The 24,509-nt window shown below is 46.2% G+C and overlaps 1 protein-coding gene across 2 annotated transcripts in view; it reads right to left on the bottom strand.

Annotated features, from left to right (window-relative positions):
- Positions 1-14,957, bottom strand: part of khdrbs3 (KH domain containing, RNA binding, signal transduction associated 3) — an 81,357-nt gene extending 66,400 nt beyond the window's left edge. The window contains exon 1 of one of the 2 annotated variants that reach the window (XM_041072831.2): positions 14,452-14,957. In XM_041072831.2, the coding sequence (XP_040928765.1) occupies positions 14,452-14,542 (91 nt within the window). In that variant the 5' untranslated portion in view covers positions 14,543-14,957. The remainder of the gene's footprint in view (positions 1-14,451) is intronic. The other variant, XM_029166775.3, reaches the window with a different exon arrangement.
- Between the last annotated feature and the right edge of the window lie 9,552 nt (positions 14,958-24,509).

Below are 24,509 nucleotides of genomic sequence, written 5' to 3' on the forward strand. Positions count from 1 at the left end.
GAGCTAAGACAGACGTGTCCGGGACCGGACCACCAGGAGCTGAGACAGACGTGTCCGGGACCGGACCACCAGGAGCTGAGACAGACGTGTCCGGGGCCGGACCACCAGGAGCTGAGGCGAACGTGTCCGGGGCCGGACCACCAGGAGCTGAGGCGAACGTGTCCGGGACCGGACCACCAGGAGCTGAGGCGAACGTGTCCGGGGCCGGACCACCAGGAGCTGAGGCGAACGTGTCCGGGGCCGGACCACCAGGAGCTGAGGCGAGCGTGTCCGGGACCGGACCACCAGGAACTGCACCTGCACACATTGGCACAAAAACCACAGGGACCAGGGGCGGACCGACCACCTCCTCCGGGAGGTCGGGAGGAGACGGAGCTGGACCGACCTCCTCCGGGAGGTCGGGAGGAGACGGAGCTGGACCGACCTCCTCCGGGAGGTCGGCAGGAGACGGAGCTGGACCGACCTCCTCCGGGAGGTCGGCAGGAGACGGAGCTGGACCGACCTCCTCCGGGAGGTCGGCAGGAGACGGAGCTGGACCGACCTCCTCCGGGAGGTCGGCAGGAGACAGAGCTGGACCGACCTCCTCCGGGAGGTCGGCAGGAGACAGAGCTGGACCGACCTCCTCCGGGAGGTCGGCAGGAGACGGAGCTGGACCGACCTCCTCCGGGAGGTCGGCAGGAACCGCAACAGACGCTGCGGCAGACGCTGCGGCAGACGCTGCGGCCGGAACGACCCCCTCCTGGGGATCGTCGGGGGCTGCAGCCTCCGAGGGGTCGACAGTGGCAGGAACTAGAACGGCGTCCTCCTCAGGGGAGCCGACAGGAACTGGGACTAGAACGGCCTCTACTTGGCCGACAGGAACTAGAACGGCGTCCTCCTCTGAGGAGCCGACAGGAACTGGGACTAGAACGGCCTCTACTTGGCCGACAGGAACTAGAACGGCGTCCTCCTCTGAGGAGCCGACAGGAACAGGGGCGGCCTCAATATGGCCGACAGGAACAGGGGCGGCCTCAATATGGCCGACAGGAACAGGGGCGGCCTCAACATGGCCGACAGGAACAGGGGCGGCCTCAACATGGCCGACAGGAACGGGAACAGGAACTGAGACCTGGTGTGGCTGGCCAGAGGTGCCTGCTAGCTGGCGTAAAGATGGGGCTTGAATTTGGCGTGGCGGAGCCGAGGCTTGAGCTTGAGCAGGCGGGGCTGAGGCTTGAGCTGCTGCAGGCGGGGCTGAGGCTTGAGCTGCTGCAGGCGGGGCTGAGGCTTGAGCTGCTGCAGGCGGGGCTGAGGCTTGAGCTGCTGCAGGCTGGGCTGGAGCTGGAGCTTGGCAAGGCTGAGGTGAGGCTAGGGCGGGAGTTGCTGCCGCCAGTGATGCAGCCAGGGACGCTGGGGCCCGTGGTGCAGCCAGAGACGCTGGGGCCCGTGGTGCAGCCTTAGACGCTGGGGCCCGTGGTGCAGCCTTAGACGCTGGGGCCAGTGGTGCAGCCTTAGACGCTGGGGCCAGTGGTGCAGCCTTAGACGCTGGGGCCAGTGGTGCAGCCTTAGACGCTGGGGCCAGTGGTGCAGCCTTAGACGCTGGGGCCAGTGGTGCAGCCTTAGACGCTGGGGCCAGTGGTGCAGCCTTAGACGCTGGGGCCAGTGGTGCAGCCTTAGACGCTGGGGCCAGTGGTGCAGCCTTAGACGCTGGGGCCAGTGAGGCAGACTTAGATGCAGGAACGGGTGCAGGTTCTGATGCGGGAACGGGTGCAGGCTCTGATGCGGGAACGGGTGCAGGCTCTGATGCGGGAACGGGTGCAGGCTCTGATGCGGGAACGGGTGCAGGCTCTGATGCGGGAACGGGTGCAGGCTCTGATGCGGGAACGGGTGCAGGCTCTGATGCGGGAACGGGTGCAGGCTCTGATGCGGGACCGGGTGCAGGCTCTGATGCGGGACCGGGTGCAGGCTCTGATGCGGGACCGGGTGCAGGCTCTGATGCGGGACCGGGTGCAGGCTCTGATGCGGGACCGGGTGCAGGCTCTGATGCGGGACCGGGTGCAGGCTCTGATGCGGGACCGGGTGCAGGCTCTGATGCAGGAACGGGTGCAGGCTCTGATGCAGGAACGGGTGCAGGCTCTGATGCAGGAACGGGTGCAGGCTCTGATGCAGGAACGGGTGCAGGCTCTGATGCAGGAACGGGTGCAGGCTCTGATGCAGGCTCTGATGCAGGAACGGGTGCAGGCTCTGATGGGGGTTCAATGAAACCCAGGGCCTCGCGCAGCGCAGGCTTCCGAGCGATGAGCAGGGCGGCTTCACGGAAGCGACGCTCCTTGATTACCGGGTCGGTCTCTGCCTCGGCGGAGTTCAGACAGTGCGCAAACAGGAACAGGACTGGAGGGGTGCATTGGGCACGGATCCGTTGGAGGATGCTGTCCGGGATGCCTGCGATGGAGGTGGGTATGTCGTCCAATGGGGCGAGAGTGCCCTCTGCTGGCGAAGGAGGCAGTCTGATTTCCGTGACCGAGTCTTCTGGAGCCTGGACAGGGGAAACCGGCTGTCGTCGACGCCGTCTGGACCTCCGACGACTAGCTGTGGACTTCACCTCCTCAACCGCCAGGGCTGAAGCAGGAGCCGGGACCACGGTACGGACTGGATCTGCCTGAGTGGCAACAGGGGAGTGAGCTTGACTCGACTGAGCCGCGACAGGAACGTGAGCTTGGTTCGACTGAGCAGCGACAGGAACGTGAGCTTGGCTTGACTGGGTGACGACGGGAACGTGAGCTTGGCTTGACTGGGTGACGACGGGAACGTGAGCTTGGCTTGACTGAGCGACTACGGGAGCGCTTTCCGGTGCAGCAGGAACAGCTGATGAGACGCTGGCGGGCGCCGCGCGCAGAGCGCGTGCCAAATCCCTCCGTACTGCCTGGAGTTTCTCAAAAAGCGTCTGCACCTCCGGGTAGTCAAGCCACCAGAATTCCTCCTCCAGGATAGCAATCGCTTGTTTTATAACGCGGAGCCGCGCCTTCAGACTGGGGGCTTCCGCGTAATTCTTCGCAAGCTCCCCGAAGCACCAGCGGAGGTCCTCCGGCAGCCTCGAGCAGGTAAACACCATCGCGACTCTGCGTCGTCCGAGTACACAAAACAAAAAATCCCTTGCAGCCCTTAAACTGATGCAAGACGCCGGCTGGGTCCGAGTGTGGCCAGATTGTACTGTCACGGACTCAAGGCAGCGGACCCACACGCACAGCGGAGACAAGGCTCAGTGCACAACAGGGTTTATTCACGCTCGTGGTCAGGCAGGCAAGGGTCGGTACACAGATCAGGCAGGTTCAGTACAGACAGGGTCTAGACAAGCGGTGGTCAAGGCAGGCTAGGGTCAAACTCACGGCACGGCAGGATCAGAGATGAGACGAGAATCTGGGTCAGGAGAAGCGAGGTCATACACAGATTCACGATCATGAGAATAACGCTGGATTGCTGGCTGATACACAAAGACAATCTGGCAAGGTGCAGGGCTGAGGGGTGGTGCTTAAATACCGAGTGAAGATGATGGCTGGATAGTTAGCAGGTGAGTAATTAGTAACAGGGCACAGGTGCGTCAAACTAAAACCGGAGGTAAAGCTGGAACTGAAAACATGGGCACTGAACAGGAAGTGGTACAAAATAAAACCGGAAATGATTGAGTGCAGTTGCTAAATGACCTGGACTGTGACACTGAATAGGCAGAAACAACAAGCTAGTGATCTGCTCCCCCTACGAACACAGCGTCATTGTGTGTGAGTGTGTGTCGTTAAAGCACCGGAGAAGCTGTTATCAATAAAGGTTCCCCACTGTGCAGAAGAGCCCTGACAAGGTCACTGTCAGTTGGATGAATGAAGCAAAGAGAGGAAAGTCAGCGAATGATGCGACGCCAGCAGAGACAACACTGATTTTACCTTTGTGCAAATTAAAGAAACATAACTATTAATTTGCACGCGGGGATCGATAGCAGTCCAGACGTGGCCACGGATTCGAGAGGAATGACTCGATGAGGCCGATCAGAGATGGTCCGGTGGCCTGCTATTACTCTCCCATTACCAGCGCAGGCCCGTAGCCGTTGGAAACTAGAGGGCAGCGTTTGGTGACAGATTTGGCCGTTAAGGTTCGCACCGGTGGGTATACCTGGCAATCACACTGATTCCTCTGCATATTATTGGCGCAATCATGAGCCTTCATCAGATGTGGTCCATTAGAGTGGTCACGTTACAAAGGGCGGCACCGCTGCCCTTTACTTTCAACAACGTGGCTCTGTGCACTATATCACTAGCCCGCAGCCCAACATATTCTGTATTTCATCTGGTATTGTTTACATGACAGAACATTGATCGCCTGAGTTGAATTTCCAACTTTCCCCCCCAATGAGAGATCTGCAGCTTGTGGACATATCTGTAATAATGGAGTCGCTGTAACCTAAAACAATGCTTAGTTAGAAAAAGGACAAGAGTTTCTCTCTTCATTCTAATGACAAGGACAGGCCTACGTAACGTTCCCATTATACACAGCAGCTTCTCTGGAGACCAGCCTTAAATATGGGACTACTCAATCATGACGAGAGGAACCCGTGTTGGAATGAAATGGGTCATACGATACTTTAAATAAATATGATAATGAGGTAGACGCCACGACTGCCTGGGGGCTTATTTGTGTTATGTGAAGGGAACGGTCAGGTACGGAGGTAAAGCCGACGCAGAGTGAGGGGAAGGTGGTCAGCAACTGCATGTGAGAGTTAGGACGGGATTTGATCTCATGTTAAAATGCAAAGGCCTCACAACTAGCAGCATATGCTGTCTGTTGTGACATTACAATATAATATGGGCCGTAAACCACGAGATTAATCAAATTCCAGCTACACAAGCAGATGTTTGAAGAAGCCTTGAGTGAACATGGGCCTATTATGTTCTAAAAATACGCCAACATCTACAGTATCAGCACACTTTCATTACTCAGATACTAAAATTTGCTGATGTTCGTGAGCACAAAGAAGTGGAAGGAGCGACGCCGCCCGTTAGAAATAAAAACGTAGCTCCTGGAAGTTGGTCTCAGCGGGGGTCACAATTATCTCTCGCTGGGCAACGTGAGGAGCTCAGCGGGGGGTGACGTACATCTGACGGTGAGATGCACGGCATAGATAACAGCGTGTCTCTGGCCTCGGAGGCATTGTGTAAAGGAGTAAAAGGAGCAATAAGTCAAGTGTTTGGAGTGATGTCACTTTACGTGAGGGTTAGATGCGTAGATCAGTGAGTCCTGATATTTGGTTTTTGTTACACATCATTTATTGATCGCTGATGTGATCCGATCTGGTGTATGACGGCCCCTCCCTGACCTGAGTACGCCGGTACTCAGCTCTGCAGCACAGCATCATACTTTTAATTGTATATGAATGATTTATTAGCGCCCCATGTGTGCGTTCAACTTTTGCTTTCTTGTTGAATTCTTTTCATTAAATGCATAAAATTGCAGCTTGTAATATACGTTATTACTTGAGTAAACAAGGTCGAATTTAAAAACAAGCAAAGACAAAAGATTCAATAACGACTACACAATTAGACTATCCTATATTACTCCAGTCACAAAGGATTCTTAATTAAACTCAGCGCTCACATCTTTGTAGTGTTTAAACTACGAAACAACAAAAAAGCCTAATTAGGCCCAGTCATTTGAATTCATTGTGTAGTGAAGTTAAAAATAGGAAGCTGACATGAATACTCCAGAAATGAAACAGTGTCCTAATATAAAGCTCGCAGCACGGTCCCCAGTGTTTGTGTTCTGTTTTGTAAATCAATGCACTTTACTCCATTGATTTTGAATACGACGCTTCTCGAGCACGTTAAAAGGTTACAAGGTCTCGGCCCATACTGTCCTGTGCGGGCCACCTGCTCGGGTGCTGGGCTGCGCCTCTTTGCCAGATTTCAACGTCCTCACATGTTGGACCCCTAGAAGACCCCAAAGCAGCTCTCATTCCCTGGCCTGAAATGCAATCCACTCCTTGGCGTGTCCTCTCTGGATCCCGTGTTCCTATCTGCTCCTCCAGGATGAGAAACCGTCAATAAAACAACCACAGAGAAAGAAACCCATTCCTTCCCCCCCTGGTTCTCATATCAATGCGGCCCATCTCCACGCAGAACCCACCCTGGTCAGACAGCAATTAAAACCAGCGCCTCTGGTGGAGGGGTTGGCGCATTCCAACCACAGATCTATAAAGTTGATTTCTATCTGTTCACCTCTCGTAGCCTCCGCTCGACACGCCGGCTCGGGAGGTGTCGACTTGTGGGGGCTGCTTGCTTGCTGTAATTACAATCATCTTTGCCAGAGATGCATTACGCATGACAGGGATGAATTGAGCTGTGATGCTTGTGATCCGGTCACTAATAAATGAGCTGGCGAATAAGCAGCTACAGCTGCCATGATCGGAGTTCCAGCGTTATAAATATCTCTCAGTGACAGATCTGTCTTAAAAAGCCCAATAGATTCTGGCTACTTTTTTAATTATTTAGAATATATATATATATATATAATATATATTCTGTCAGCTAACTTTTTAAAAGAACATGTTCTCATCACTACTATTATTTCTGTATGCAAATACCCAGCTAATCCAGATATTATTATGTCTTATGAATGCTGCTGTTCTACCTGCAAGTAGGTAATTAAACATTCAATTCAGGCTCATCTAATTATATAAAACAAACAAATGAGTTGGATAGATAAGACTCAGATCTAAAAAAATTAAATAAGCTGATCATTAAAATTGAATAGCTGTGAAACCAAAAATATGTGACTGTTCTGAGAACTATAGGTACAATTATTAATATTGGCAAGAAACACAGAATCACCTCAGGCTTATCATCCACCCCTTCTGCTTGCTCTGGTTTTAGTGCTTGTATCTGCCTCAACTGGATTTTAAAATCTGCGAAATATGACAAAAACAACAGTGTTCGGTTTTATTTAGCCGCCAAGTGTTAAGTGGTATTTAATGGATTCAAATTAAGCAGTTGTCTCCTTAGATGCTGGAAGTTTTTGAAACAAGGAAAACTGGGAAGTAGCATAATTAATTTGGAGTAATTAAAGTTTCCCCCGAAGTATTGTTAAGTCTTTATACTTACTTTTTTTTGGTACTAAGCAACATACAAATCAGAAAGTGCAGCTCTGTGGTTCTGGCCAGATGATTGTCTGCTCACAGAGCAGCTGTGCCTTTTAAATAAAGGTCTGTATAATTAAAACTCCAATCTGTTGCTTTTGTGCGAGCCCAGGGCCCTCGCAGCACGCCGCAAGGCCTTTGTTTGCTTGGGATTGGAGGCGCTAAACATTTAGCGTTCTTGGTTTAACAAGCAAAACAGACAGACAGGGATCCACTTCCAGGTCAAACTCCAACAAGCCTCTTATTGAGCAAATCCTAACAAGAAGAGTTAGAGCAGTGAAGGAAAACACATGAGCCCTCGACAGCACTGTGTTATTACTGAGGAGAAAGTGAAGAACCGGGCCGGCTACGAGGGTCACGCGTCCTGATCTCACCCCATGTTTATGGTCTGCCAATAAGACTTAATGAATGTGAACGGCAGCGACATGTTAACACGCTGGCAAATGGCACAGATGCACCTGGTGGCTGTTAAACGCTGAACATACACCTTACAGACGTTTCTGCCTGCGTTTAACAAATGTACAAAAGGGGGCGAACAGAAGCAGAGGGAGATGCCCTTAAAAACGCTCTACACAATTAGGCTTTAATATCAGGCTCTGAAAATAGAGACGGGAAACACAGCAGCAAGCCGTCCAGGAGGACCTGAGGTCTCCTGGCACCGCTGGTAAATGAGCATCCGTCTCTCCTCCTCTCTCCCTCACAACGTTACAGGATAACTTCTCCTGCTCCAAAAACCCAGAAAATGCACTTAACTTTCATTTACTGATATCCCACCGCCCTCGCTCATTAAAGATTCATGCTCCCCACCACCAAAGCCCGGGCTTCTTTTCTGTTCTCAAAAAGGTGAGCAGGACACTTGATAGTCAGCGGCAATGAAGATTAATGCTGTCTGTGGGTGCTTATGATAGAATTATGACTTTTGGAAATATTTTGTTCCTTTCCATTACATCAACATAACAATTAACATCTATGTATGGTGACAGGAGAGTGTAATGTAGTCTAGTGGGTTTTTTTCTAATGGGATCTACATTATGCATGTGCTGCCTGACCGACACTGTGAATGTTCCATTCTCCTTCCTTTGTGCACGGTGCTAAAACAAGGCTTCTTCAGAAAAAGGTGCTGCATGTCTCATAACAAGCATCAGCATTACAACACAGAACGAAAACAAAACAACACAAAACAGGTCTAAAATAATAGATTAATCCCAGGCTATTTCTACGGCGGCAGCATTCAGAGCAGGGCTTATGTTTTTCCTTTTATCCTCACAATTTGTTGGGCTGCATCGACTAAGCCAACAATGCTTCGTGTCTTGCGCTGGATTCTCATCAGCAGCCAAAGGGGACAAATAGTTTCTTAACACCACTTCCTGCACAACTGTGACACTAGGGAGAACGAGTCGCAATTCTGACACTTTAGTAAGATTTGGAGAGTTAATGAGAATGAAAATCTTAAATTTAATAATTGTTCTGACATAAGTGAGGTTACTAAACAACAACAACAGCTAAAGAAAATGTAGGATGTGATCTCCAGCCTTTTTCCATATCATAGTGACATTTCAGAAAACCTCCGAAATATAATATTGTACCTAACACAGTATTTACTGAGAGAGTAGGTGACTTACACCATCTGTTTATAAAGCAACAGGCTGAGGCAGATGCTGCCAGCAAAAGGCACAAGGTCCCTGGGCTTATCTTGGTAGAGGTGTGCTGCTGCTCCTCGGCACCAGCGAGGTGGAACGATAAACATAATTAAATTGAGTTGGATTACACAAAATGGATCGGATCAGTTGGGAAGGCGGAGAAGCTAATCCAGTGCAATCCTCTCTATAGAGGTGCCAGCCACACAAAACGACATAAATAAAGAAGAGGGAAGAGGGAAGCTGAGGCAGGAAGCTCACGGCAGGGGCCAAGATGCTAGGACCACTTCAAAAAAGGCCAAAGGAGTCAAATATTAAGATTTATCAAGCAGTTTAGTGCTGAAAACAAGAAAGTAAACAAGGGAAAAGGCTGTTATTCCGCCGTATGTGAGGGGAGTGGGGATGTGGTTGGAAAGCTTCCATAAACACAACAGCAGCGCGGGAAGGGGGAATTACAGCAGTAATGCCAGTGATTAAGTCAAGGAGGAGCTTCTCTCGTGTAAGTACAGTGAACAGACACCACTAATGTGTTTTAATTAGAGAGCAGGAGATGGGATGAGGTAAATGGGATGAACGCAGGGCTGGTTTCACTAACATCACCATGGCCTTCCTGCAGTTTTTTTTTTCTTTACGATTTCAACCCCCCTCCTCCCCAGATTGCATTCTCCCTTTTGTAACTGACTTTGGTACAATCCCCTTACAAATAACCTTTCCCTGGGGAAAGGGACACTTACTTTCTCTGCAGCCCCGTCGACCCGTTCCTACTCTCTCTTTCTTTTTTTTTCTATCCCCATCTCTCCTTTGTCTCTGAGCCTCAGGCACAGTAAACAGATTGATACAGTCTGGGAGCTTCTTTTGCTTTTGAATCTAATCCAGTGTAATCCCAGTCTCTGCATCCTGTCCTGGGCAGCACTGTGGAGCACATTATTAAAAGAATAAAATTGGGATTCACAGATATAAAAGGTGTAGGGGTGTGTTTTTTATCAGTCATTGTATTAAAATAATCGACCCGTTTGCCGAAATTTTAAAAGCTTGGCACCGTCTAGACTACAGGTAACAGAAAGGGTGGATGAAAAAGGATGAGACAACTCAGGGGTAGTGCCTTAAAAAGGAAAGTGCCCCTTTTATTGTGTTGGCAACCGCGTAAACAATAAGACTAAAATCCTAGCGTGCACACCTCTAAACGATCCCTTTACCACAGATGGGTAATATCAGCTTTCAGCAAACAAGTGCAGCCTGCATTATTTAGTCCGGCCTGCCTCGCCGCTTTAATTGAGAGTCTCCTCTTGGACAGACAGCTCAGGGCAGGCCCCTCAGACACGCATGTGCACGCAGGTGGAGGGGGGTGAACGTACAGCTTTGTGGCATTTGAAATATGAATGCAGCATTTATACCCGGGCAGAGTGTTCTACACGGAAACTCGACAGTCTCAACACTAAATCAACAAGCGGAGCCTAAGGCGAGCTTATAGCACCAGGTGGAGGCTGTTTCCCAGGCAATATGGTGATGAGATAGCGCGTACGGTAATGGAGATGGAAGCAAAAGACCAATGAGCCAACAGCTGGAGAGGAGCAAACGCAATTAATACAGTCCGTTGCCTGGCACGATTTCCAACTGCGGTTTGAGCAGAAATAGGTTCACAAAAACTCAGGATCTACTAAACTATACTACTGAACTCACTATAAAACACCACCTACCTTAACTAAAGCAATATATTCCCCAAACACTTCTTATATTTTAAATATATGCTCCACATATAACATCAGTGTGCACTGTTGTTGTTGCAGCTGTTGGAGCTCAGTAGCAGCAGCAGCATAATGATTTTTCCATTGGAAGGTGTATGGAGGACAGTTCTGGTTTACACATCTGGCCCAAAATTGGTGCATAAAACACTTTTTAGATGAAAAAAGTTTACTGATGTCAATTGTGGTTGCGGCATCTGAAAAACGATGAATAAGCATGACTAAAGAAGCATGTTACCACCTGGTTGGTTAAAAAGTTGTTATACATGAGTACTTCTCATTTATACTGTATAGTACATGGTCTTTTTGGTTACAGTGAATGGTGCATATGACACATGCAAACCTTCTCAATATCCATGTGAAATCAAAACAGCCCGTCTTCCAGGTCGTGCGTAAACAAGGTGCTCCAGTCTGCTCGTACTGGTCCTGGCCTACATTTCACCCCTGGACTCCACCGGGAGCTGGCGCAAAGCAGAGACGGAGCTCTGCAAACACCTCGTAGCCACCGCAGCCTTTCTCACTGCTCGTCTGAATGTCTGAATGCAAAGCGGGCTCCCGGAGCAGCCTCCCGGCCCTCCACCACCACCACCAACCCCCCGTCTGCCCTCCCAGTTCACCAGCAAGTTCACTGCATCTGCAGGTCAAATCGCCAGTCGGCGCTGGGCCTCAGACGGGTTCAGCGCCTCCATCTCCACCTTCGCCTCTCTGTGTGGCTCAGCGCCGGCCAGCTGCAGATCCGCAGATCATTATCGCTATCAAGCACTGTTTCCCCAACAAAATGATATCTCTGCCTTTGATCCTACGCCAAAGCTTATTTTTGTACACTTCTGGGCATTCTAACCCAGAGATTGCTCTCACTCTGGGCAAAACTCAAGCGCAACTAAAAATAACTCTCAGTTCTTATGATGGGATGGAAATGTACCTAATAACAATAGGGATTGATTTCTAAAATAAGGATGCTTTCTACACTTGTGTTTTAAATTTAATTTTATAGTTTTGCTCATTTTTCTTGTTTTTCTTCATGTGGACAAGCTAGTTGAGGATGTTAATTTAATGCAAATACTGGGCTCAGCTTCTCCTGTGCAACAGCCAATTAAAAAGAATGAGATGCTTATGTGGTCACAACGTCCAGACTGGGCCAGAGGTCTGCACCGCATCCAAACAGAACAAAAACCATGTGCTGGAAAAGAGATGCTTCAATCTGGGTTTTAATTTAATTAATTTAATTTAATTTAAGTTTTAAAGAATGCTGTTTTATGTTTGCTGTCATTGTGTATCATATTTTTTGGTTGCACTTTTACCCTTGACAGGATTATTTACTGTTTCCTAAAATTTTATGGATTAAAATTATTTTTGAATGATAATTTAAGATATTTTCCAAAAGTTATATAAGTACACTAATATCCATTATTTGCCTGTAGCAGTCAATAGAACTGATTATGTAAAAAGGTCATATATAAAGAATTATACATCATTAATCTGGAGAAAAATGACTTTGGACGGAGGGTTAGTTAATGTTAAGCGATGCTATTTACTATCTAAATAAACGCATGCCTGTCAAATTCATCAAAAGAAGACTTCAGGTGTTTTTAGGTGTTAGCATGCTGCCGGCCACCGAATGGGTCGGATCAAATCCGTCCTTCCAAAGCTGACGTGGCACGTTGCAAGTGACAGCAACAACTTTCTCACGCAGTTGCTAATTAAAGAATATTACCAACGCGCACATGGGGGCCTTTGTGCCCTCATGCACTGCATTAATGTAAATACTAATGCACTTCCTGGCCCCTGCGCCAGGAGGTCACTCATTAGTCTGCCGCCGCGGGTTCTTCATTCGACGCAGGCTGCGAGTTCTGCTTAGCTCCTTCTTTTGGCACAAGATTCCCTCTGACTGCAGATGTCGGCCGCTGGCTCTGTGAGCTTTGTCACACGGGGCAGAGATATGGCCCTTGTGGGAGAGGAGCTCTGCGAATGACCCACACTTATCACAGCAGCCCGCCCCGTGGCTCGGAGCACAATGCTCGCCTCTAATTTCTCCTCAATGGACGTCCCTCTAGAGTCGCGCTAATCTCATATTCGCTGTTTGCACGCAGCGAGTCAAGTAACTCTAGATCTGTTCCCTGCGTCCCCTGCCAATTCCATAATCAAGTCCAGAACTCATCAGCGAGATGGCAGAAGAAGTGCTCTATTAAGCTCCATCGTGTTCCATCTGTTGTGTAAGTGAGAGATAACAGTATTTACAGTTTTGGAGTTGTGGCAGACTGTTTCAGCCAAATTCTTTGCATCGCAGAGTTGTGCTTACTTCATAAAATGTCACGGATTAATGCTGCTGCCTGCGCTGGTATCCTACTGCAAGTCTGTGCCCCAACCCAGAAATATCACAAACTAAGTGTAAAGGATTAGTGCTTTGCAGGGATGAAGAAGCCAGTTGGGACATTTACTCCCATATTCCTGTTGGCTCCTATAATAAAGTCCACAGTTTTTGGAAAATTGTTCTTGTTTGTTGATATTACAACGAGCCCCTGCAGTGTGGATAAAAGGCTTTAAGGGAGATCCTGTCAGTGTTCAGAACTTCCCTGTGTCAGCGAAGGGGAAAAGTGTTTTTTAAAAATCACTAACAGAATTAGCTAACAAAAAAGCTGAATAAATACACAAGGTTCCAGATAAAAAAATAAACGATGCTGCTACCGTAAGGTGAATAATCAGCAGTCAATGTTAAAACGCTGCCGTCATAGCATTAATAGGTGATAATTGGACAGTTATCGTTCTCTACAGTAAAGGAGATGCGAGTGACTGTAATTGTTCTTTCAGATAATTTGCACCTTATTTTGTTTTTACAGTTTGTTGCAGCAGTGGGTTGATGCTTTTTCCTGTTTGTGACGTTCATAATGTCAATCAAATTAAGATGAAGCCAAGCCTCTCTTTGTTGGGGCCTCTGTGGAACCCATGTAAGGATCACTTAAGGTTCCGCTATGGAAACTACAGTAGACGCGACAGGCCCATTAGAATGAAAACAGCTGGGAGCATCACCTTCATCTGGGTGTGTGTGTGGGGGGGGGGGGGGGGGGGGGGTGTCATCAAAATTAGTTACAGTGCAGCACGACTGTTTACATTGAGTGAATGCTCCCTGTCTGTTACCTTTAGAGCCAACAACCGCCCGCTAAACTGCACAGAGCCCACGAGTGGCACTCGAAGCGTGCACTCGGATGCTCCGACGGCGCACTCCACCACACGAGGGGCTCCGCGGGGCTGAGTCTGGGAGAAGTGCTCGCGAAAACCCCGGCAGCTTCAAAGCACCGGCGCATTAATTAAAGAGTGTCAAGTCCGCGTCTTCAAAGTGGGGGGGGGCACGTGTACGTTTGAATAAAATGGGGGATTATTGCGCTATTAGCGGCACATATTACGCCTATATGGGACGGACATGACTGCAGCCAGCGAAGTAGGACGTCAAGAGCTTTAAAGAATTTACTCCTGCTTCCATTCATAAATTATAGGCAACGATGTCATGTTATCCCATTGCAAGATATGAATGACTGAATAAATCAGTCTTTCTCAACATTTTGAATCATTTTGGAAGAAACACAAATAAATACTTCACTAATGTTGTACCGTTTTTTCACTGTAAACTTCCGTTTTGTCCATTAAAGGGACCTTTAGCCAACACGCTTTGCTTGTTTCCCGGCGTGTCCGCTACACACTGGCATATTTGCTGCGTAACAACTTGGCTAAACAGTCCTGCTGCTGACAGGACCTCGCTGTTTCACTGTGACCGAGCGGGGAACTGTCAGTAGCCAAAACCTCTTATTTTTAACTTCCAGTAGGCGGGTTGCTGGTGTAACGCCGAGCGTTACACCCGAACAACGTGCTACAGGACGCGAGGCGCTTCCACGCAGCTGAACTGTTTACTTCCACGGGGATTTACCTTGGTCCAGTAGCCGCAGGGAGTGCTGGAAAGACGGATCCAGCGTGTCCTTCTCTGCCATGAGCTCCGGCAGGTACTTCTCGCTCCCCATTTCGTCCAGGGTTTCGAATAAGCGACTCGAATGGAATCGAAGTAAAGCGAAACTTGCTCAGCGTCCAAGAAAAAAAAGCTTCCAAGTTACCGCCAGGTGTTTCTCCGAGGCAAAAAGAAAAAAAAACGCGGGCGATAATGTCGTTCGCGCTCGCGCTACGGAAGCGCGAATCCACACACGCGCGCGCGCACACACTCAAACTCGCAAACACGTGCGCACACGCGACGAGCTGTTAGACGCGCGCGGGGAGGCTTTATCCCATCAAAGTGTTGCTCAGCCCGCAGAGGCGCCGCTACGCATCACAGCCGGAGCGAGGTTTCCTCTCCTCTCTGGGCGGACCGGGCTCTTTGAAGCTCTCTCGGTTGTATCCAGAGCTCAACTGAGGCGGCGGCGGCGGCTATTGGTCACCGCGCGCGACACGCAGCCGCTGGAGGGGGCGGAGCGACGCGTCGGCGCTGTCCGCGGTGCTGAGATGCGCCATTACCATATCATTAGCATAAACTCTCCGCGGACAGAGGCGGCCGTTCACAGACGCGGAACCAGGGCGAACTGAGTCCGACGCGAGCGCGCGAAGGCGAGACGAGAAGCGTGCTTTGGTGAGAATACATAGAAGGATGACGCCAGTTCATGTCCTACATGTATAAATGTGTACCGGATGCGAGGCTGCAGCCTATTTGTATGATTTCAACACCTATACTCGCTCAGTGCAAATGGATTCATAACACGTGATCAGCGCTTAGATTTTGCAGCACGCCTTTACTGGAAACTGATTATTCACTGTACTGGCGACCCCGGGGCTCCATCGGCTACCTGCTGGCTTGTCCAGCTTCAAAGCACCAAGTCATCAGCAGAACATTCTACTTTTCACAGAAGCTGGATTATTTAACTGAGCCCAAGAGGCTGAAATGTTTTTAAAAATGTAATTCATCATTATTTTATAAGAGCGCATGTTTTCTGAGATTAGATCATTTCATTGCAGGTAAAACATTCATGATCCTATAAATATTTTAAACATTACAGGAATAATTTAGTTGACAAATAGAAACTGCATTACTGTACTAAACCTACCATTATAAATAGATTATTGTAATTATGGCAATCAATAAAATAGCTGCTACTGGAACTTCTGATTATGTGCCTCTTTACATATTTTCCATTCAATCCTATGATTATTAAATCACAGCATTAACAATGTAGCAACTGATCGATCATAAAGTGCACATATAATAATATTCTTGAAGTGTTTCCTCATACATAATTACAATAGCTATAGAAGCACTAAGTGGAGGCAAAGAAAGAACCTGTGACAACCAGTGACAGATGCACCCAGCAGACATGTGAAAATAGCTCAGCCACTCATCAGCTAAGAAGCCCTGTCTTGATGCAGATGACTCAGCCATGCAGAATGTTTTAAGGGTGAATTGTGTGATAGATAATTGATGGTATTAAAATGATGTATATGTTCAGATGATGTATATTAGCACAGTGGAGACACTTTTATTATCAGCCAGCGCAGTGTGATGAACAAGTCAAGTGGTTGTCGCCCTCTTTATTCATTTAAATGACTCCTTGGGTTAATTTTACTTGTTAGGACAACCTGTCAATAGTTCTTAAGCAAACCGATCCACTCTGTCAAAGGTCAGACTTTTTATTCTCCTGGGCGTGTTCGTGAATTTGTTACGTAATTAAAAGGAGCCATATAAAAGGTGGAGCAGCCAAACAGACACTGTTGCCAATGTTAATGCGTTCTGCATGCAGAGTACAGCCACATAGTAGACGTTATATACAACCCCCAGATCCACTTTATCACATCGGAGCCTGCGGTTCCTAGAAGCACACAATGGACCCAGTGTCTTTGTGAGGAGTTTAGCATTGTTAAGATGCACCAGGAAAATACAAGATTCTTATTTGTTCGAAAAATGTGCAAAAAAAAGATAAGAATTCTGTCAATATTTGTGGAGGATGCCGAGGTAGCCTCAGGTGGGCGGCTATCTGTAGGCTGATCAGCACTGGTTATATAATTGAGTTTTTTTCTCCATTCTATTTCAATAAACCCAGAGACAACGTGACCCAGAGGCTAAAACCACAATAGCTCTATGTATATTTATCAACATTATATGCACCATGAACTCATTCTGGCTTTGGATTTTTGGCTTTGAAAAGGAAAAACCTGCACAGAATTAATAATTATTTTTCACACTCAAGAAATAGTATCCTTGGAAACTAAATGGGTGCACATGTCATGTTAGTCACTGAGGTCTGCAGGGTTGAAAGGTCTGCAGTGATTTAGATCCAAAAGAAAAATTGAAACAGCTACAGCAGTTATTGATGCCCATCTTTGCAGAGAAGACATGCACCCTGTCTTAAGCATGTTGGAATTAGTTTTTATTTATTTAATTTTTTTGGACAAAATCTTTCCAGACTCTTATTTGAGTGATTCACCGCAAAGAGAAATGCATTATGAATCAGCTTACGTTTTAATCTTTCCCAGAGACCATTAAAAACCGGCTCAAACGCACTAATCTCCTATTCAGAAGAGCGACTTATTTATAGATATGCTTGCCATCTGTTGCGCCCCATCTTCATAAACAAAAAGCCCTTCACGCTGTCACCGACATCAAAATTCGCAGCGCTATACGTCTCCACCGCGACGTGGGCTTTCAGAGGGAACCCGCTAAGTGATCGCAATGCATCAGTCGCGATAATGGTACAAGTCACAAGCCGACGACGAGGGCAGCCGCAACTGGTGTGAAGGAAGCCGTGAGGAATGTCCTGTCAGACGGGTGTAAAGGATGAGGAACAGCGGGCCGTTACACTGACAAAGTTTTATTTTGATCATTAGACAATAGCTGGGCCACAGGCGGTGCCAGACCACCGAAGTGACTGCTGACCCCACCCAGAACCAGGCAGCCTGTGTGGGCCCTGGGGTGCCATATACCTGCATACACCCATTCCATTATGTGTGGGCACTCCTGCATCGAGCCGCTCCTTATCTCAGCCAAAGGCAGAGCTCTAATCAGCGCCGCGCTCCTCCTTCCACCGACTTGATGCAAATCTTAAGTGATTTAAACGGAAGCGCTTGTCTTGTCGGCTTTCGGGCCTGGGTGAAATCTCGTTTCAGCGAGAGGACGTCACGGGATTTGTGTCACCTGGGGAGTAATTAGACCTTGATGTGTCCTCGAGCGCATTGCTGTGTCACTTCGTGTCACGGGGAAAACACGGAAGGCTTGACTGGGTTATACTTTTTTTTTTTTTGAGTGGCGGTGGTGGTTGATGTGGGGTGAAATAATGAAGCAGCAAACGAGGAGAACTTTTACAACACCTTAAATAAGTGTCACCATTTACAAGGCGACACCAGAAGCTGTGAGACGAGTGACAACACTGCCTCCTTGTGACCATGTCAAATTATTGAAACATGACTTGAGAAGTTCACAGGAGGACTGAAGGCGCATTCAAGGCCTCTTACTGCCCAAAGAGGAGACAGGTGGAATTAAAGCTCCGGAGAATGTGAGCTAATATCTGTAAAAGGTGCGGAATTTTGTAAACTGTGATTCCTCAGAAATCTGAAAGTGTTCCCGAATTGGTTTAAATAGAAATAAAGTAACATGAACAATAACAGAGGAACCTTTCACACATAACTAACTGCTATAAGGTCTAAAATAGCACATTGTCTTTATTATATCTTTTTATTTATCTTACAGTCTGTTTTGTTTCCAAAGCTGTCCTTTTAAGATATTCTTCTAGAACCATAGAAAACCGCATCTCTCACAAAAGACACCTCCAGTGTGGCTACTAAATGAAGCACTCATATCCATTAAACAGCCATTCAACAGAACGGTATAGCCAGTGCCAATCTATCAGGTGCATCGATCACGCATTGTTGGCTGTGAAGTGGAGACTCCGGTCCCCTCTCCTGGAAGTGTGCAAAAGAAACCTAATGAGAAACTGTCAGCAGCACACAGGTAAACAAATCAATGGCATCCAGGAGTGCTCCCAAGGTCAAGGAACGTGCACGCACGCACGCACACACACACACATCAGCAGTGACAAACAGCTTCAACCCCTTTCTAACAATCCTGCTCTTGGAGCAACAGCTAAATCCTCTTTGGTAAAGGTGCTGTCAAGGTTGGACTTTTAGGAGATAAAGATGGTTTTATACTTGTATGGATCACAGATTTGCCCTTTTTGACATTTTGACGAATACTTGTTTTGTTTGAGCCAGTAAATAAGAGGCTACAATTCAGCTCGGTTACTGTACATTATAATGGACACAGTGGTATTAAGTTAAGAAATTTATTATTATTTATAACTAGTTTATTTCGGCTTAGTTTAGCTGTATAAAGATGCACACTGTGTCCGTTACATAACGTGGTAAAGAATGAGATACGTTTTATTAGCCAAGACTGCTTTGATACAATGAAGATGTGAAGGCAATCAAGACATGCGTGAATTAAATCTTCATCAAACAGAAATGACACAACAGATGATAACAGCCAGCGTAACAAACTGTGTCTCGTCCTCTCAGGGTTCATCAGACAGATTTATTACAAAACATAAACGTTTAGTGACTCACTCTGCATCATCCTTGTTTATCTTTCACCGCTTTGCAAAGGAGCAGGAAGCAGCGTGTGTTACGTACCGGTGGCTGCGTGCGTGTACATGCCGGAGACGGGCCCAAGGTCAACAGCGGGCAATTATTCTGCGTGGCTCTTCGGCGCATGATTTCATTTCCCATCATTAGCCACAGCGATTAGGCAGGAGAACAATGACACCGAGATAGCGTCAGCGAGCGCCGCTTCCTCCGATGGCGTCGGAACGCCGCTTTGCGTAGGTTGACCCTCCTGTGGCGCCGCCGTGCAGCCTTCCGCTGCTTGCTTCACTTAGTAAATGATCCTAATGGACCTCATCATCATTAACCCTGCCCCCATCACCACTGCACAGTGTTATATGCTAAATATTAAAGATATTGTCATGTTGTGAAACCTGAGGCTCAGAGGTGAAACGTTTCCTTTAAATCTGTTTAACCTTGAGAAACAATTACTTTAATACATATTGGCCTTTAATTAGCTACAGTAGCTTTGAGTAGCTTCTGCTCACACGTGCACAAATCTTTAAGCCGCCATTATTTCCACATTTTCTTTTTTCAGTCAAAAGAAATAAGATCTGAACCCACGGCAGCCTCTAAATGCTACAGCTAAAAGCTAACGCTCTCTGTTGGCTCTGAGCAGGTCCTCGGAATCCTGCAGCTGCGTAATAGAAAACAAATCGCTGTTAGAAATTAGGCTGATGAAGATGCTAAAATTCTCAGCGGGTCTGTGGCGTCTCGGGTGATAATTATGTGTCGCTGTCAGCTTTCAACTTTGCTCGTCACCTTTCATGGTGTTTTATTGTTGTTGATATAAACACCTTATTTTGCATAGCTGTAGGTACTAATTTTTTTTAAGTTGTTTACCAGACATTAACTATATATGTTACTTTAGGAACACTGAGTGCTAATTATTTGTTTTCACAGAGTCTTACTTTCGCTGGGCCTGTTTTATAAACATACTGTAAGCTTTATTAATATCATTCTTAAGTGTGATGACGTGTATTAATTGCTTCATTGATACATATAATAACTTAGGTTGAGAGGTTCTATCTTATCTTAGTTTCACTACCACTTATCATCACCACATAATTAAATGGAAGTAGCCCCCAAGCAGAACCAGGCTCAGTGTGAGTGGCCATCTGCCTCGACCGGATGAGTAGAGAGGAAAGAAACAATGTCATATGTACAGACAAGATGTATATGTACAGATACAGTTATGAGAAAGTGACTGGGATTTACTTGCCCTGTCAAATCCTGTTTCTCCTGGTTGTTCTGCACCTGCACGTCATCGTCAACATCAAAAAAACACGAGAACTGTACAGTTTCATTCTAAGATGCAGCAAAATAAGTTTGTGTGGTGAAGGGTAATCGTAAATTTGTCATTGCATCTGCTCTGCTCTCCAAAAAATCCTCCAGAAAATATGAGAGATATGGAAAAGAAAACTGCTGACAGGAGAAAATACTCAGCAAGCACCAGAAAGAAGTTGCACTAAGCTTTCTTTGTGTGGCAGAGCAGCATTAGGGTCCAAGAGTTCATGATGACAGGAGGGTCACGGGTTCGATCCTGCTGATTGTCAGCATCCATCACACGTTGAGCTGTTCCTCTGCTGCACAGTTTGTCTCGGTCAGTTTCTTTAAGCATCCAGTGGAGGTAAAGACGATCGCTGCTGCAGAGCTTCATTTGTAATGCTATATATTCATTTCAGGGGAAGGAAAATCGATTCCTATAATTTATTATTCATCAGCACTAAAGTAAAAGGAATTCATACAAAAGCATATCAGCTTACAGAACAGCCACTGGAAATACACAATGCTCAGTCAATTCACTTTCAATATACCCAAGTACAGGCTGAAAATTGATGTTTGTATAAAACATTTCATAGAACGTCAGTTCCTTTCTCCAATTTTGTGATTGGCCAGAATGTGAACAAATGTGATGTGATTTGAGCACAAGTTAGTGCAGAGGCCTTATTTCTTATCATACATCATACATAGTATACAGCACACTAATTATATTATTCTACCATATCGATATGACAATATATAATCTATTAATAATTTGAATCTGATGTACTGTAACCTACAACTTTAGCTTTATTATTTGTTAAAAAAATAATACATTTTCTAATTTTTCCATACCATACAAGTTTGAACTATAAAGTAACAAATGTTACTCTGACTTCAGATAAGGCATCAACAGCACAATAGGAAATTCTCCATTCTTTTTATAAAACTACAAAAAAGTCAAGGCCCTATAAATAATTTCAGACGACTTCCTCAGAATCTAAACAATGTCTGGACAAACACTGCTTCTTGCTCTGTTTCTCCCCCTCTCTCTTTCAGTACAAAAGAATGTTTCTTATTCACTCATCAGTCCAGTTTTTTGCTTTTATACACGTGAGAAATGAAAACTTTTTTTGCCTGAAAAAAGAAAATGTGTTGCAATGTCCAGTTTTAACTAAAATACTAAAATATGTCTGCTTTGTGTTGCCTGCTATTAGAGGAAAGGCTGATGACACCTCCGACCGAACCAAAGCATGCTATTTCATTTCCACCCCTTGTCATACAAACTTAAAATTTCCCCCTTTAATCAACTTATAATTTGACAAATTTGTTTCTATAAGCTTTAGTAGTGTTCGTCATTTTAAATCGACTCAACAACTCGAATCGGATCATTCATTGACTTTTCTGCATCTCTGCATCTCCATTCTTAATGAATTAGTTAATGAGAAAACGCGCGAGGTGTATCGAAGGATTAACGCTTTAACCAGTCACGTTGTGCGCCGGGGACGGGAGAACTGAGCGCATCGGCTTCTTTGTGTCATTTCTCATGTGGCCGCGGATTGATGTCACACATGAAAGAGCATAGAGAGCGAACGATGATTCATTATTTATATATAAGAAAAATATGATATGAACCAGGTGTACAAAACATAGAGACACATGTTAAATATCTAAAATCAGGTGATACAAAAATGTAATTAAATAGCAGGTTTTACAAAAAGCTGGATAACAACAATTCATGAGAAATCTGTGAAAAGGCTCCGCTGTAAACCAGACAAAGGTTTCTGTTACAGCAGACCTCCATTAGCCCTTGTTAACTACAGGAAAAAAAACGAAAGCGCTGGGGGATAAAGAAGCGTAATTGACTCTCCTCCCTGCCAGCGTGTGAACGTGCAGCAGTCTGCTGCTGCTGGGAAACATCATCGTCAGCACAGGGTTGAGAGACGCTTATTACACAGGGAGCAGCGCCGAGTGGCACATACAAAGGTGGAGATGGAGACAAGTGATAATTATCTTAAAGTGGGAATGCTCCAGGGCCACTAAGCAGATTCCCTCCATGGTTTGGCTGCATGGGTTCTGTCAGCGAACGGAGCGCAGAATCGCCTTCTTTTTACACCTGCAATATGATCCGAAGCTGAAAATTACACACACACACACACACACACACACACACACGAGCTGACACGCTATTAAAATGTTGAACAACCTTCAAAGTTGACGCGTCAGCACATCCTCCTGGAACTGTTTCTCACCCAGCAACTGTTGATATTCTGTCACTTAGAACTGACAAATGCGACTATTTCTGACGAAGGAGTTTAAAGCTAAATGTGTAAAAAGAATACATTTATGGGCGTTATATTTAAAAAAATCATTCCAGACATGAATAGCAAACAGAGGTTACAGCTCCGGTGTCAAGGAATGGGTTTGACTTGAACATGCATCTGGCATAAACCTACATGCAAGTTCTACACAAAGATTATTCATTAAATCAGATTCAAAGTGACCTTTGACCTTTAACCAGAAATCACTTGATTTCAAGGTCATCCGGAGATACTGCACACAGAGGGGTGAGAGTGTGACCTTGACCTTTGACCCCTACAACAGTACAATACACACGTGATGGAGCGACAGCTGTGCAACCACTGAAAAAAAACAAAGTCTGTCAGAAAACACTCACGTTTGTTTTTGTGTGAGTCACGGCATAGAATGTAAAAAGAAAAAGCACTTGGAGAACCCAAGATGTTAGCAATAACTCAGTGTGCAGCCAGTCACGCCTACGTTAGACAAGGCAGGATTTCAGAGGGACAGGTATATTACAAGGTTTTAGCCGTAGTTATTATTATTATTATTATTATTATTATTATTATTATTATTATTATTATTATTATTATTATTATTATTATTATTATTATTATTATTATTTTATTATTATTTTTTTTTTATTAACTCTAGTAACGCTGAAATTTTTAACATGTCTCGTCTCTCGCCCAAACAGCTGTGCCACCATGCTTTAAGTCCACCAGCATTGTGCTGAAACACTCATTCAAGCCTGAATGACTGTAGCACTCACTCCCATCATTACTGTTTGAAGCGCTTTGAGCGGTTGGTCCTGGCACACCTGAAGGACTCTCTCTCATCCACACTAGACCCACACCAGTTTGCCTGCCGTGGCAATAGGAGCACAGAGGATGCAGTCTCCATTGCACTGCACTCTGTACTCACACACGTGGACAATAAAAACACTTATGCACAAATGCTGTTTGTGGACTTCAGCTCAGCATTCAGTACTGTTATTCCCTAAGTCTACAGTGATCGGTCTCATCAGCAATAATCATGAGAAGGCCTGCAGGAAGGAGGTCCAGCCTCTGGCCACTTGCTTACCAGCACCTCTTCTTCTTGAGAACACTCAAGAAAAAACAGCTGTCCTCGTAGGCGCTTCAGGTCCCTCCAGGCAAAAGACGAGCAGAATGACGAACAGTTTCTTTCCCAGAGCTGTCTCCCTATTGAACTCTGCCCCCCACTGACCCCACTTACTCCCTTGCCCCACTCATGCTACATTCTCTTCATAACCATTGCACTATTTAATATTGCTGATATCTGATATTGCACACAATCACTGCACAACTCTGTGCATACTCAGCTGTAAACGCACATATCCATTGCACACATATACTTTATTAGACACCTTTATACTGTATGTAAATCCCTGATTATAGTTAATATCAGCCTGTATATTACTGTATGTTCATTGCATACTCATCTGTAAATATCACCCATATTTTTCTCCTGCAATGAGCACTTGCTGCTCATTGCACTTCTGGTTAGACCTAACTGTTATCACAACCGTGTAGCAGATAAAAAATAGCATCAGGCAGAAACCACCTTACTGTAACATTCCTCAGAGGGAAACAATAAACCAGTCTTCCCATCCTCAGCACTTAAAGTTCAAACTGGGCTTTGTAATGGGGGATGGCCTGACACCATCCTTTTGTTGTAATCTAGACACTGTATTATAATGATGATGGTTCGTATTCCAGCCAATTTTACCAGCTCTTACTGTTCTCTACTGTCCATGCAATAAACATCTGAGGACCT

Source organism: Betta splendens, chromosome 11 (assembly GCF_900634795.4).
Source record: "Betta splendens chromosome 11, fBetSpl5.4, whole genome shotgun sequence".
Classification (NCBI taxonomy): Eukaryota; Metazoa; Chordata; class Actinopteri; order Anabantiformes; family Osphronemidae; genus Betta; species Betta splendens.